Below are 15020 nucleotides of genomic sequence, written 5' to 3' on the forward strand. Positions count from 1 at the left end.
TGTTGAATTGCTTGTGAGCAAATCATAGTCAGTAGCGGCAACTTCCTACCTTGGGAAATCTTCAAGAATTCTGTGATAGCTGGACAGGAAGCATGACATACTTTATAAATATATACATAGATTACATTGTAACAATTTCATTTCGTACAGCATCATGCAGATGTAGATTCATCTTGATGTGTAGCCATCTTGATTCTTACAGTAGCATCCCTGATAGGAGCGAAGTCCCAGATAAAAGCATTAACTGCCTCTACAACTTCGGCATAGCTAACCTCGAAAACATTCTCCCAGACTGCACATAAACGAAAGTCGTAGTACGCGTTTCCAACCGAACTTCCCGATAAATGTGCAAACCGACACAAATTTAAACCGCACTTTCATCTGGCTGTCGTACTACAGGCCCTTAGTAAAGTTGGTAGTTGACATGCAGTGGTTGCAGTCTCCATGTTGAAGTGATAGGCAGTTGTTAAAATGGTGGGTTGTTGATGTTTTCGGAGTGAAGTGTTTTGTTTGTGATACAGTGATTAAGGTTGTGTGTGTTAATTTGTAAATAATTGTAAATTTTGTGTGCATCATTGTGGATACATTGATAGTAACCCACAGGAATAAAAAGGCAGGAAAACGCAATACACGTAACATGATCAGAAAGGCAATTCGTAATGCAGCCGTTAGGGCATGGGGGAGGGGGCGTAGATTTCCCCCCCCAAGATCTTGCTGACTTACATATCACTGAAAAATCAATGAACAACATACAATTCAACCAGATGTAACATATTCAAAGACTGACATATAACGAGTATGATTTTTACCTGCTAAAGTAACAGGCGATCTGCAGTACATATTTGAGTGGAGGTTGAAGGATCATTTCTTTTGTTGAGTACTGTAGTTGCTCCCTTAGCAGCGTGTAGTTTCTGTTTGGTAAACGTACACTGGTGACATGCTTTTTCTTTTGATATCATGTGCATCCTCAGCACTAACAGAGCATTTTTCAGTTCAGAGTTCATAATAGCACGGAATTCAGTCTTGTTCTTTCTCATCACACGCATCTGAAAAATCACGGCTACACACATTACAAAACAAGTGTGAATGAAATTTTGAGGAACGCAGTAAACAGGGCCATTCTTACGAGTATTCCTCCCTAAATTTTTGAACTATTTTTGGTTTATTACTAGAGTCACTAGTAACATCATCACACGTGTTTTCCTGCACAAGAAATCGTTTCAATATTTCAAACATTTCACATTTCGTAACACACGATTAGCATATATTCTCGAAGAGTAATGTATGGAAATTTGGCAACCAAAATCGCAAAAAAAACTTCAACCGTCACGCACCCAGTATTCACAATGAAATGGAGTATGTCACTACTCTGCCACCAAAACACAGACAAAAGAACTCTCATACTTGCATGGAAGTCTGATCATGTGACGAACAAAGACAACAACTCCGCAAGATATACCACTTAACAGGTGCCTATTTTTCCGGTAAATTCATAAGAGAAAAAAATACACATTTCATAAACCCCAAATTCTTTTGGAGAGTGAAGGTTGTCAATATATCCGCCTTATTATTAATTTTTTTTTTTGCTAGTGGCTTTACGTCACACCGACCGTTACGGCGACGATGGGATAGGAAAGGGCTAAGAGTGGGATGGAGGCGGCCATGGCCTTAAATAAGGTCTGCCCCAGCATTTGCCTGGTGTGAAAATGGGAAACCAAGGAAAACCATCTTCAGGGCTGCCAACAGTGGGGTTCGAAACCACTATCTCCCGAATACTGGTTACTTATTTGAACTAGGTATAGAATTTCTATTCTAACCTCTTATCTCCTTATAGTACAGAATATTACATATTGAAAGAGAAAATGCTTACAACTTGGAACTGCAGCACCATCAAAACGCTTCTGAATCTGATCATATGTGAACTTCACAAAAGCATCATACTGCTCTGATAGTTTACTGTTCAGAACACGGTCGTATTCTTCTCTGATCTGGATCTCACGCTCTCTTAACAGACGTTCACAGATGATCCCAACCTGAAAAACATATATATAATGAAAAAGTGCACACCTATAAAAATTTTGTATGAACAGTTGTGAGGAAAATAATTAAGAATAATGTCATGTACTTGAAAAATAATTATGATTAAAAAGAGGGACATTGAAAACAGTATAAATTAAAAAAAAAAAAAGTATAATTATAATCACCGAGAATGTATTTACCATGCAGAATCTGAAACAGTATATACAGTGTAACCTCGTTAGTTCTTTCCTCATCAGTATGTTTTTCCGCTTAACTCGGAAATTCAAAGTACCAATTCTCATTGTATTAAATCTTTATAAGAATACTTCACTTATCGTGTCGCTAATTTCCGCTATTACTGCTTAGTACCATCACATTTTTTCCTAGCCCTGAAAATGTTATGTCATCCCTTGTGAAAGAAACGCATTTCCAACTCTGGTAAGAGCCGTTGCCACAGTTACTTGATTATGGGAAAAGGCCTTGAATACCTAAACATCACAGGATAAGTTGCACTTTTGGGGAGCAAGCCGTTAACCTCAGGAATGTTCAGTTCTGCTAACCGGTTAGCAGCAAGATTGCTGGATAACACTGAGCCCGCTTGTGTTTGTATATTTTGCATTCCATTCAGAAGTTAAATATTGATTGTGTTGAGTGGTACAGTGAAACGTAGCAAATATATATCACGTGATAATCTTGATTAGGAACATAATCGTGTGAAGTTGACTAGTTCTTGCCATCATACTTTACCGCTTCAAGGTAATCTGGCCTTCATTTCAGCCACAGATAGACGAAATCATAGTTCCTTTTCATATGACATTACCCTATTTATATCCTAGGCAGCTGATTTACTTGCGTAAGCATTTGTCTCTTTGATTAGATGTTCCCAAAAGTTCACAACTTGCAGTTCATTCGGGCATTGTCCTACGTGCCTTTGAATAACACTATTTCACCAGTTTCGATGCATGAATGATACTCTGCAGTATTACGTATGTGCTCCCAGTTCCATTCCCTATTGTATAAAATATGATTAGAAGCCGTTGGGGTGGCATCAGATGCAAGCCTAAAACTCACCTACACATTTGAAGGCAAAACAGCACTTTGTTCACTCCTACCATCACTCATGTCACTGTCACACGAAATACTTTCACTACTTTCATTTCCACTAAATTCTTCATTGCTTATTTCTATATCAATGTCGATCTCTTCTAAAAATTCCCTCATAATTGCTTCGTTACTCAACTTGGAGGCAGACACGATTTCCCTTACGATGAGGTTGCTAAGATACAGGTTATTCTTTCCACGGAATACTGCAGAGAAGTGTTTATCGAATACATCAATGCAATAAAACAGTGTTTCCATCTATCAAGAGGTTACCTTAATATCACATCCTTTCACGACAGAAACTGGCTTGGAGCAGGTTCGGAACTAAACACTATGCGTGGACGGAGAGATCCGTCTTTGTACCGGAGTGCAGTCTAAGACCAGGACGGAGAGATTGGTCAAAGTACGTCAAATGGTTAAACCAGTTATTTGCGCAGTGTTAGGTTACAGAAGATAGCAGAAGTCCAACGTTTTGTAGATCTTTTTATCCCTTCCTCTAAAGAGTACCAACATAGGACAATTGAGAAATGTTACGTAGTTGAGAGTAGTACTTTTTTTTTTTTTTTTTGCTAGTTGCTTTACGTCGCACCGACACAGATAGGTCTTATGGCGACGATGGGAGAGGAAAAGGCTAGGAGTGGGAAGGAAGCGGCCGTGGCCTTAAGGTACAGCCCCAGCATTTGCCTGGTGTGAAAATGTGAAACCACGGAAAACAATCTTCAGGGCTGCCGACAATGGGGTTCGAACCTACTGTCTCCCGAATACTGGATACTGGCCGCACTCAAGCGACTGCAGCTATCAAGCTCGGTAGTTGGGAGTACAACATGACCCCCACACACGAACACATTACCGTCATAATATACAGTACTGGTACTATGAATTTTAAAGTAACCGCCAAGACCGTCACTACTCAGTGAACAAGTCTAAGATGACAAACATTCCCAAGCACACCATTCATCTAAGTCTTGCAATCTTGCATATCGCTCCACTGATAATGTCTATATGAGTACCGAAGCATCATCTACAGAACCATGATTAAAAGAGAAGAATTTCAGAGTGTTCCGTATTGAAGTGAGTTCACTATTAATTTGAAAGAAGATATGATGGTTCAACCTTTCAATACTTTTAAAATAAGGAATGTAATTTCTTTCAACTTAATAGAAAACATGAAGTATAGTTTTTGATTTGGGGATTAAATTGTAATCATAAAGTGAAATATTCAGTGAATATGGCGAAGCTCAAGTACTTCCCAACTTCCAGAATCTTAAATTTGGTGTAGGAGTTGAAGTATTATTGTACAGCAAGTATGTCTCCTTTGACTGATGTCTGAGTGGCCCCAGCTTTTTATAGGAAAATAAGTGGAATAAGGCCAGCATTCAGTGTGTTCCTAGATGAAATGGTTTCAAATGGGATTTCTTATATATCTACATAAATAAAATCTTAAAGACCATGTGTACATTCATATTTAGAATCCACCTCTCCTTGGGTAGGTTTTAGGGCTATTATTGTTTCTAAATCCCTCAACTGACTTTTATACGAAACCGTGATTTTGCACTCCCATAAAATATACACAACCAAACTTAATGGAAATGTACCTGCTTTAATGGAGATCAATTTCTACACCTTTTTTCTCATATGAAGACCTCACGAAAAGAACGGGGTAAGTCCATTTTTCTCAAAAATGAGTTTATGGCGCATTCTGGTGGCCAGCCATCATCACTACAGATCCGTTGAAATTAATTTCAAATAATGTGGCAAGTCACCAAGAGACAGAGGTTTATAATTTTAGTGGAAACTGAAAGAACATTCCAAGTCGTCGTCCTCACGGAAAGAACGGAGCAAGTCCAAACGCGTTTTGTTCCACAGCTGCTTACAGCAGTTTGGACAGTTGAGTTGAGAGTGCGCATGTGATAAGTTGGGGTTGAAGTTGTTCTGTGTTGTTCTTTCTTATAATAGTGTTTACTGTTAAATTTGAGAGTGGTGTGGTTCGTGTGGGATCTCAAAACGAGTCGTTCTTTTCCTTTAGTCATAACACCATGGTGTCTTTCTATTCTTCCTTACCTGATGTTCTACAGCGTAATTTATGTCCTGCACAACCAACGAACACTCTTCAAATTTTTTCCAATCCTGCTAGTTGTGCTAGTTGTTTTAGATCCTTTCCTAGTACCTGCTGATCTTTCAATATCCATACTCCTGTTTTCTTCTTTATTGTAGTTTCACAATTCTATTGTAGACCTGAAGCATAATACACTAAAACGTAATTTGGACTATGAACTGTCTACGAGATATATATTTAAATTGCGTGCTTTATCGGCACAAGGCATCCTATGAATTACGCATTCTGCTATTGAAGTCTGCATTCTCGGCCTGGTGCCTCTATACTGAGCTGTGATATTACAATAACCATATGAGATTGGAATCAAACACTTTGACGAACTGTATGAATAAACTACATATCTGGTGGACTCTGATAATTTTAGTGCATGGGTGTACTGGACATTTAATCTACATGTCAACTACTCATTCTATATGTGGGGATTGGGACTTTTCGTCATATAGTTATTCTCTAAGTTATTATATCTCGTGGGTTTGATCGTACTGTGGACAGCAACACGTACTCTTATGCCATCTGTATGCGTATATGGCAACTGCAGTGTGTGTTTTGAAGGTGACCGCCAGAGCGTGTACCGGTGCTAGACTGTGTCGCCGCATGCGGCGAAGAGTGGAGTGTGCCTGTTGTTGGTTGGAACTCCTTGGGAGTAGACCCTGGGTTTTTAGTAGCCATGTATAACGGCTGTGCTGCTCCTAAAGTAATGACCGAGGCGGTCGGTATTGGATAACAGGAAGTGTATTCCTCGCCTAACAGGAAGTGTATTTCTCGCCTAGGGAGGAGGGCAGATATTTGGTTGGTAAATGGAATATGTAATTATAGTATTAATTATGTAGGATTCTTAGTATTCTTACTTGTGTTATAGTGTTAGGCCTAAACACGGGTGAGATTATCCAAGTACATATGGATTCAAGTAAATACACCTCTTATGTTTCCCTTAAGCCTATATTATTTTTCTTATGTATTATAGTCATATTTTCGTTCGTGTGTTTCGTGTGACTTAATCTTATATCTCAGTTTCTAGTAAGGCTTCAGGTGTGTGTCATGTGTTTATTATACAAGGGAAATTAGAAAATTAAAAAGGAAATTTAGAATAGTAAAGTGGAAAATCAAAGAGGATAGGGAGAGTAGAGAAACTAGAAAACAGCTAATGAGGAAACTGAATAGTGAAAAAGGAAGCAAAAGAGAATTATATGAATGGCATACTTCAAGAGGGTAATGACCACAAAGGGAAATGGAAAAAGCTGTATTCATATATCAGGAATTAAAAAAAAGGAATCCAAATTCCTACAATCGTAGGAGAAGGGAGTGGGCACTATTTAACAGATACTGAAAAAGCAAACCTATTTAGTAGGGAATTCAGAGATTCAGTAGATAATTGTAAGGAGTTGGGAAACCGAAACAGAAGATAGAGAGCGAGAGAGACAGAGGGAAAACAAGAAGCTTCTCATTCACAAATGAAGATATTTTCAGAGAAATCCAACTGCTTCAGCAAGGAAAAGCAGCAGGAAGTGATCAAATTACTGGGGAGGTATTAAAGACAATGAGGTGGCACATAGTGCCTTATTTAAAATTTATAAGGAATGGAATGAATCTATAATACCAATTTATAAAGGAAAGGGTGATAAAAGGAAACCACAGAACTACAGACCAATCAGCCTGACCAGTATAGTTTGTAAAATACTGGAGAGTTTAATATCAAAGTACATCAGAGGGATATGTGATGATAAAAATTGGTTCATGAGGAGCCAGTATGGATTTAGAAAGAAATTTTCTTGTGAGGCACAACTGGTGGGATTTTAGCAGGACATATCAGATCAATTGGATTCAGGAGGTCAGTTAGATTGCATAGCCATAGATCTTTCCAAAGCCTTTGATAGAGTGGAACATGGAATATTATTAAAGAAATTGGAGGGAATAGGATTGGACGTAAGGGTTACACGTTGGATAAAAACATTTCTAAATTCAAGGGTTCAGAAAGTCGAAGTAGGAAATAATGTATCGCAGGAAGAGAAAGTTTGGAAGGGAATTGCACAGGGTAGTATAATCGGTCCATTACTTTTCTTAATATACGCAAATGATTTAGGGAACAATATAACATCAAAAATAAGATTGTATGCAGATGATATAATTGTTTATAGGGAAATAAACAACATTGAGGATTGTTCAGAATTACAAAGGGACCTTGAAAGTATCCAACAATGGGTTGAAGAAAATAATATGAAGGTTAATGGAGGCAAATCAACTGTTACAACTTTTACAAACAGGAGCTTTAAAACTGAATTTGAATATATTTTGGGAGGTGGCTATCCCAAAAGATGGCAAGTGCAAATACTTAGGTGTGAGATTTGAAAGTAATTTGCACTGGAAGGGTCATGTTGATGACATTGTTGGGAAAGCATACAGATTGTTACATGTCATAATGAGGCTACTTAAAGATGCAATAAAATTTTAAAGAAAAAAGTTACTTAAGTATGGTTTGTCCATTATTGGAATATTCAAACAGTGTTTGGGATCCTCATCAAGAATACCTAATAAAAGAAATAGATAGTGTGCATAGGATAGCAGCAAGATTTGTAACAGGGGATTTCAGGAGAAAGAGTAGTGTATCAGAAATGTTAAAGGAACTTGGGTGGGAAACTTTAAGAGAAGGGAGAAAACTAGACTTATAGGATTATATAGAGCCTATACAAGAGAAGCATGGGGAGATATTCGTGAGAGGCTTCAGTTGGAAAATAATTATATCGGCAGGACTGACCACAAATATAAAATTAGAAGGAATTTTAGCAGAAGCGATTGGGGTAAATTTTCATTCATTGGGAAGGATGTGAAGGAGTGGAACAGTTTACCAGGGGTTGTGTTTGATCCTTTTCCAAAATCTGTACAGATATTCAAGAAGAGAATAAACAGCAACAGAGAAAATAAATGAAGCGTTAGAGGGCATTCGACCAGTGCAGGTTATTGTAAATAAAAAAATGTGTGAATAAATTAATTCCATCCCCTGGTCTAAGGAGTTTGGACAACCAAAACAGGGGACTGCCTGTAGGGGTGAAGTACAGTGGGGACTTCGAGGGCCCTGGGACCGCTATGGTAGCTGTGAAGGCCCTTCAGGAACTCTGAAAAATGGTGGCAAAAGGGGCTCTGGTTAAGACGCAGCAGGTCGTTATGCTACTTAGGTTCCAGAATGGGTAAAAAAAAAAATTATAAGTAAATGCTATGTAAAGCTTAATCTTATACCAGTTGTATAGTATCATTTGAAGTAATTCCACATACTGTACATCAGTTGACTATATTTGTAAGTAGTACAGGATATATTATAAGTAGAATGTTGTAAACAATATTAATTTATTAAGGATGAGCTGTGTGTTAAATAGAAAAAATTGTTAGCGTAAATTGTACAATATTGTATTATAGGAAAATTTTCTTCTCTTGTTAATTTAATATTTAGTGCTTGACAATAATGTATTTAAGTGTACCATTTGCCACCGAGATAGACACCTCATTTGCAAATAGAGAGATTTTTATTTGATTTGTATAACGATGTCCATTATCGTGCTTGGATAACTTTTAAAATTTTCTGTTCTCTTGATTTAAATTTGTTTTACTCTTGGATTTGTTTTTCAGTGCTATTTTCTGGATGTGTTGGCAGTTTCTAGCTTGAAATTTTGGTATTTTCGATATCGTTGCCGTGTATTTGTGCTCATATTCGTGTTTATTTTTGGCTTGTGATTCTCTGATATTTGATTCGTACATCCTGTCGTGTGTTTCGGCCTTTTGGTGCCCGTCGTTGACCTAATACTACGCTTGCACTAGTAACTTTATAAAAAAATTATTATTTTTATTATTATTATTATTATTATTATTATTATTACTCACATAAGTTTGTAAATTTTAATCTCTCTTTGGTATATATATTATTTGGGTTGGTTTATTTTCATTTCTATTGCAGGCGTTTAATGTGATCTTTACTCTATTATTTGTGTAACCCGCATTAACATATGAATAATAACACAGTAAAGGTTTCCACCTATTCAATACTAAGATGTATTTACAATGTTTTAAATTACATGGAACTAGTTTCGACCCACCTAGTGATCATCAGCCATATTAAAGCATAAACAACTCTTGACGAAATACTTAAAAAAAAAAAAAAAAATTATATATATATTTTAACGGTAAGAATCTTATGGATTTATTATTTATAAAGTGAAGTGTGGTAGATGAAATGAGAGATGTTAGTATGATACGGGTGAGTAATAGTTAATTATACAAGGAATATACACACTAAGAAGTTTGGAACAAAGTACAAATGGGGTGCTTAGTGTTGTAAAAATACTTCCGATTCCCTATGGCAGGGATGGCGAACCTTTTCCAGCTAGTGTGCCATTTTTAGTCTGGTTTATTATTCTCAACTGTTTACCGTGCCACTTATTTTGCTTTAAGGACTGGCTACTCGCCCCCCTCCCCCTTCCACTTCTTTTCCTAATTGCCAAATATGCTCCATAATATGTTATTAATGTATTTATTTATTTATTTATTTATTATACTGTATCTTAAAAATACATTTTATTGCTTATTCCGTGGTCGTTTTTTGCAAATTTATCAAAGTTTTGAGGATAATAAGCTCCCATTGTAACACACTTTGCCATTAAATATTATTAGATATAACAATAAAAATACTAATATTGCCAATGGACTTTAAATGAAATATCGTTCTCAAATTTAACGTGAAACTTGTTGCTGAATCTTAGTAGCCATGTCATTTATGTTAGGTTCGTAACGTGTTTTCTTCAGCAACATAGATGAATCACTTAGGTCTGAAACAAGACCGTTTATAACTGTTGACTTCACAAAGTTCATTGTAGAAAATATTTGCTCGCAGGCGTATGATGACCCAAAGTAGCACTGTAACACGTTTCTTCATGGCTGTAAACTTTTGTGGGAGGCTGTTCCACTGTTCAGGTATTAAATTCTCTGGCTTCTGAAGAGTGTATTCACCATCAACAGCACACTCGATTTTCACCAATGCTTCACCAAGTTGTGCGAATTTGTTCACCCATGTACTGCTTTCTTGAAATTCAATCAACTCCATTTCTAAATGGTCAATAATGTCACTCATGAACAGCTCAAGAGAGATGCAGACGAAATGAGACTTACGACAGATGTGATCAACAATAGAAAGGAGTTCAGAAGCCGAATTGACATCACGATATTGAAGGAAAACCACCAAAATACGAAATGTTTACTCCAAATGTAAAAAATTGGGAAAAATCTCTTCGAAACTATTTGTTTTGAATTTTGTGAGAAGTCCACATACTTCTTACGAATACTTTTTGTTTCTTCAAAAGCTAATTGATCTGAAAATTTTGACATCAATTCAATTTGTACTTTAAGTGAAGGAAATTACTTTTTTCTTTGCTAGTTGTTTTACGTCGCACCGACACAAATAGGTCTTACGGCGACGATGGGACAGGAAAGGGCTAGGAGTGGGAAGGAAGCGGCCGTGGCCTTAATTAAGGTACAGCCCCAGCATTTGCTTGGTGTGAAAATGGGAAACCACAGAAAACCATCTTCAGGGCTGCCGACAGTGGGATTCAAACCTACTACCTCCCGAATACTGGATACTGGCCGCACTTAAGCGACTGCAGCTATTGAGTTCGGTAGGAAATTACTTAAACGTCTCTGTTTCAAAATCCGTGACGAAACCTTCAAGTTTTCTCCCGAAGGATTTTATGATCTCAAACAATCTATCTGCAGTATTGCCCCTTTCCTTGCAGTTCCTTATTTATATCACTGTGCACTGTTCTAAAATCACGGAGGAACATTTAAACACACAGCCAAATAGGGTCCGTATGTTCTGGGAATTCTTCCTGCTTTTCTATCATGAAGAAGTGAATTTCATCCAAGAGCTCGACAAGCCTCTGGAGTACTTGCCCATGACTCAGCAAGCAAATATTATTGTACATTACAAGTGCGCCATAGTGAGATTCCAATTCGTGTACATTTTGGAGAACTGGCGATTATTTAGAGCACGTGTACGCATGAAGTTCACAATTTTGGCTATCCCCCGAGAGTACTCTTTCATATTACTGCATACCTCTTTCGCACATAAGGCTTCCTGGTGTAACATACCATGAAACTGTAAAATAGGGTGTTTAGTTTTTTCTTTAAGAAATCTCACAAACCCATTATGAATATCCACCATACTTGGGACAGTATCAGTTATCCCAGCCACAATATTCTTTAAGTCAAACCCCATTTTTAATACAAGTTCTTGCTGCACTTCGTTCACTATATCTTTCTTTGTAATTCCTCCCTCACCACATTTCAACAATGAAATTGGACATAAACAGCTATCCTTGCTTTCATTTGCTCCTGACATTTCTTTAACCCTGTTAATTATTTGTTGTTTGTTAGGAAAGTCTTCAAATAATGTGCCGGACGTCAGTAAGAAAGTCTCTTTCAAGAACCCAGTCAGAAAGCGGTTTCCTATGCTGTACTGTGCAGCGAGACATATGGAAACAGTCGCACTGATATTATTCCTTGGCCTGCAACATGATACAAAACAACTAGTTTGTTTGGTGTATTGTCCGATTTTTTGTGAAACGAGCTCTCTTCTTTCTTCATTTGGCATATAACGAACATTTGAATGATTCGTCTCAAAATGGCGCTTTACATTAAATGTGCGGGATACAACTATTTTCGAACATAGGGAACACAAAGCTTTATTACTTCTTTCTATCACTCCGAATTCACTTGTCCACTACAGTATTCTTGAAGAATCCGGTCACTACCATTGTTAAGTTTCTGTTGTTTTTCGGCAGCGAAAACACGTTTGTGAGATCCGTATACAAACGACATTCAATGCACAGTTATACACAAAGAATAATTACCCACTACTGGCTACTTCACACAAGTCAAACTTCACTCACTCACTGACTGACGGCCAGATTTTCGATATTTCTTACACGTAAAACACTATGACTATACGATGCACGAGATATGTATAGTCTGTAGTAAAAGATGTATATAAAAACTTCAAGTGGCGTGCCACCGAAATCTTGTTGGCGTGTCACCTAGTGACACGCGTGGCATAGGTTCACCATCCCTGCCCTATGGGAATCAACATCTATATCATCTGATGGCCAAGCAGGCATCAATTGTTTGATAGTGAGACAAAGTCTCTTACAGTGCATTGGCACTGCCGGTGGCAACAATTAGCCTACACAGTGGCCTCCACGGTATGCACTAGCCATGCATCTTGGTAGGTGTGCTAGGTACCAACTGATGAACCCAGCCTAGCACACGGGGGCAAGACGCTGGCAGCCAGGAATGACTTAGCTGGAAAATAACGGACCATTTATATTGGTATTATACCCCAGCTTGACGTAAATAATACTTCTGGACTACAAAATACAATAATTCATGCTTTAAACAGGATACTTGAAATCATATCTTCCTACATCATAGGCCAATTGAAGACATGGATGGAAGAAGGGCTTAAGTCAGGTTGTGGCGTTATTCGGTAAATTGCATATATACGTTCCTTGGAGGCTCTTCTAGATACTACCTAAATGGCTTATCGGTAGTGTCAATAGATGGCGTGTGATGTGCTATATTGAATTGCGCCGTTCTTCCAAATATTACTCATGTCCGACTTAAAATACGCTCCAAGGCTGACTTAGGGCGAGCCAGCAATCATCACTCATCAGACTCGAAACAGCTGACGCAGGAGTAATGTCAGGAGGAGAAACATCTGATATTTCAGCAGATGACAGTGAATATTTACCAAATGAAACCTCAGATGATTCGGATACTAAATCCTTACTATCAGAAAGATCTGCCGTTCTCAGCCCACTGTCATTTGCAACACCACAAACAAAAGGACTTAAGATTTCAATTCCAAAGTATGTCATATTATGTCACTCTCCTGAAGGAGCTGTATCAGGAAGCCAGAATTATAATATTACGTTTCATGACAAGTTTCAGTTATTGATGGATATATGGTCTGTAAGATAATTTGGATAGCTTTCCAGTCCCTCGTGTAGGTATTGAACCCAGAAAATTAAAAGTTGTTAAAGATTTAGTAAGCTTTCTATGCGCAGATGCACGTGGATGGTTTGAAAATATTTTCCGGGGAGCTGAATCTGTGGGAGTAGGAAATTATCGATATAGTGACTCCCCTAATAATATGTTGTGCCCTGTCAAATGTTCTAACCTGTAAAACTTGTCTACATGCTTCCAACAATGTAAAAAACATTAATTTGCAATGAAAATGTTTCTTGAAAATGGAATAAGGGCGTAACTCCAAAATACAAAATTGAGAACAAACCAAAAAATGTATAAATATTTTTGATGTACATATTATGAAATAATCAAGAATGTAGTTAAGTATAATATACCACAATTTTGTATTTCTGAGAAAAGTGTTTGATGTTGTAATTATTTAAACTCATTTATCTCAAAAGAGTGTTTTTTGAGTTACGCCCTTCTTCCATCCATGCCTTCAATTATTTGTAGATGAGCACAACAATCAAGAGAAATCCCATCTTAAACAGCAGCAGGCGTGGTGAATATTAGTTTCGAACGTACATAACAGGACTTCCTTGATAAATTAAGCAGATATGCGATAATTGTAAAAGGCTTTACAAAAATAAAACTTCTTTAACGTAATACAGGCAAGAAATAATATAATACACACTGCAAATCACATGCTAGTTCAACTTTGAAGTCATAGTTGTGGCCTTTTTAGCTTCCTGAAAAAAAAGTCTGGAGAAAATGTTTTGTCATAAGAGGGACCAGAACTTCTGGTCTTCAAAATAGAAATAGACTCAAGAGATTCATTGGACTTCGATTATCTGAACTGTTCTATTTTTCTTCACAAGGCAGAAAACACATTCACATTCTGCATTGCTATGGGGTATGGTGAGAATAGAGAGCAGTACTCTAGAAGTTTGGTTAACTTGAGAAATCCATCCGCTCCACAAATTCTTGATATTTGTGCCCAGCTGGAATCACTTGCAGCATCTTGATTTGCAACCAAAGTGTCATCTACATGAAGAGCTGTGAACTGCCTCATTCACCACCTCATCTGTAGTTTCATTCTCTTCCTTGCATAACATGACAGGAAACTTTTCCAAGAAAGAACAAATGGAAGGAAACTGTGCATCTTCAATTTTGACTAACCTAGCAACTTGAGCATGCTTTAACACATCATCCTTCAGTGGAAACTTCTTGATGTAGTCACAGGCAGTACAAAAGTAGTTTCTCACTGATAACAAGAAAACGGATTTATTTGTATCCTGAAGATCATTCACTATGTTCGAAGTATGAATGCTAATAAGTAACTCATCACTTCTTTTATTTTGAATCCAGTACTATTTCTTGTTGGAGTTGCTCATGATAATCTACAATAGGAATATAACGTATGAAAATGTCCGAGAACAAATGACTTGATATCTACTGAAATATCGGAAGGAACCTGGATCACTGAACGTCACATAAAATTATAACAAATACTCAAGGCAGTCAAACACTTCATTAAAACATGTCAAGGCACACAAAGCCTTAAACCATTAAATGAACATGATGCCAAACTTGTGAACAAAGAATATGCATATGGTAAAAAATACACACATGTGGAACGAATGTAATTCTTCTTCTTTATAATTTAATGGGCTTCGTTAACAGTGATATACCCAGTCACTTGAACGAATGTAATTAGACCAATGAATACAGGAAACTGTGAAAAACAAGTTATAACACAAAAACTCGAACACTTCATTAAAAT

At 37.3% G+C, this 15020-nt stretch overlaps 1 protein-coding gene across 1 annotated transcript in view; it reads right to left on the reverse strand.

The window, feature by feature from the left end:
* The window catches only part of akirin, a 105775-nt gene that overhangs the window by 55184 nt on the left and 35571 nt on the right, over positions 1-15020 (reverse strand). The window contains exon 3 of the mRNA XM_067135180.2: positions 1871-2033. Within this exon, the coding sequence (XP_066991281.1) occupies positions 1871-2033 (163 nt within the window). The remainder of the gene's footprint in view (positions 1-1870; positions 2034-15020) is intronic.

This window comes from Anabrus simplex, chromosome 1, assembly GCF_040414725.1.
Source record: "Anabrus simplex isolate iqAnaSimp1 chromosome 1, ASM4041472v1, whole genome shotgun sequence".
NCBI lineage: Eukaryota > Metazoa > Arthropoda > Insecta > Orthoptera > Tettigoniidae > Anabrus > Anabrus simplex.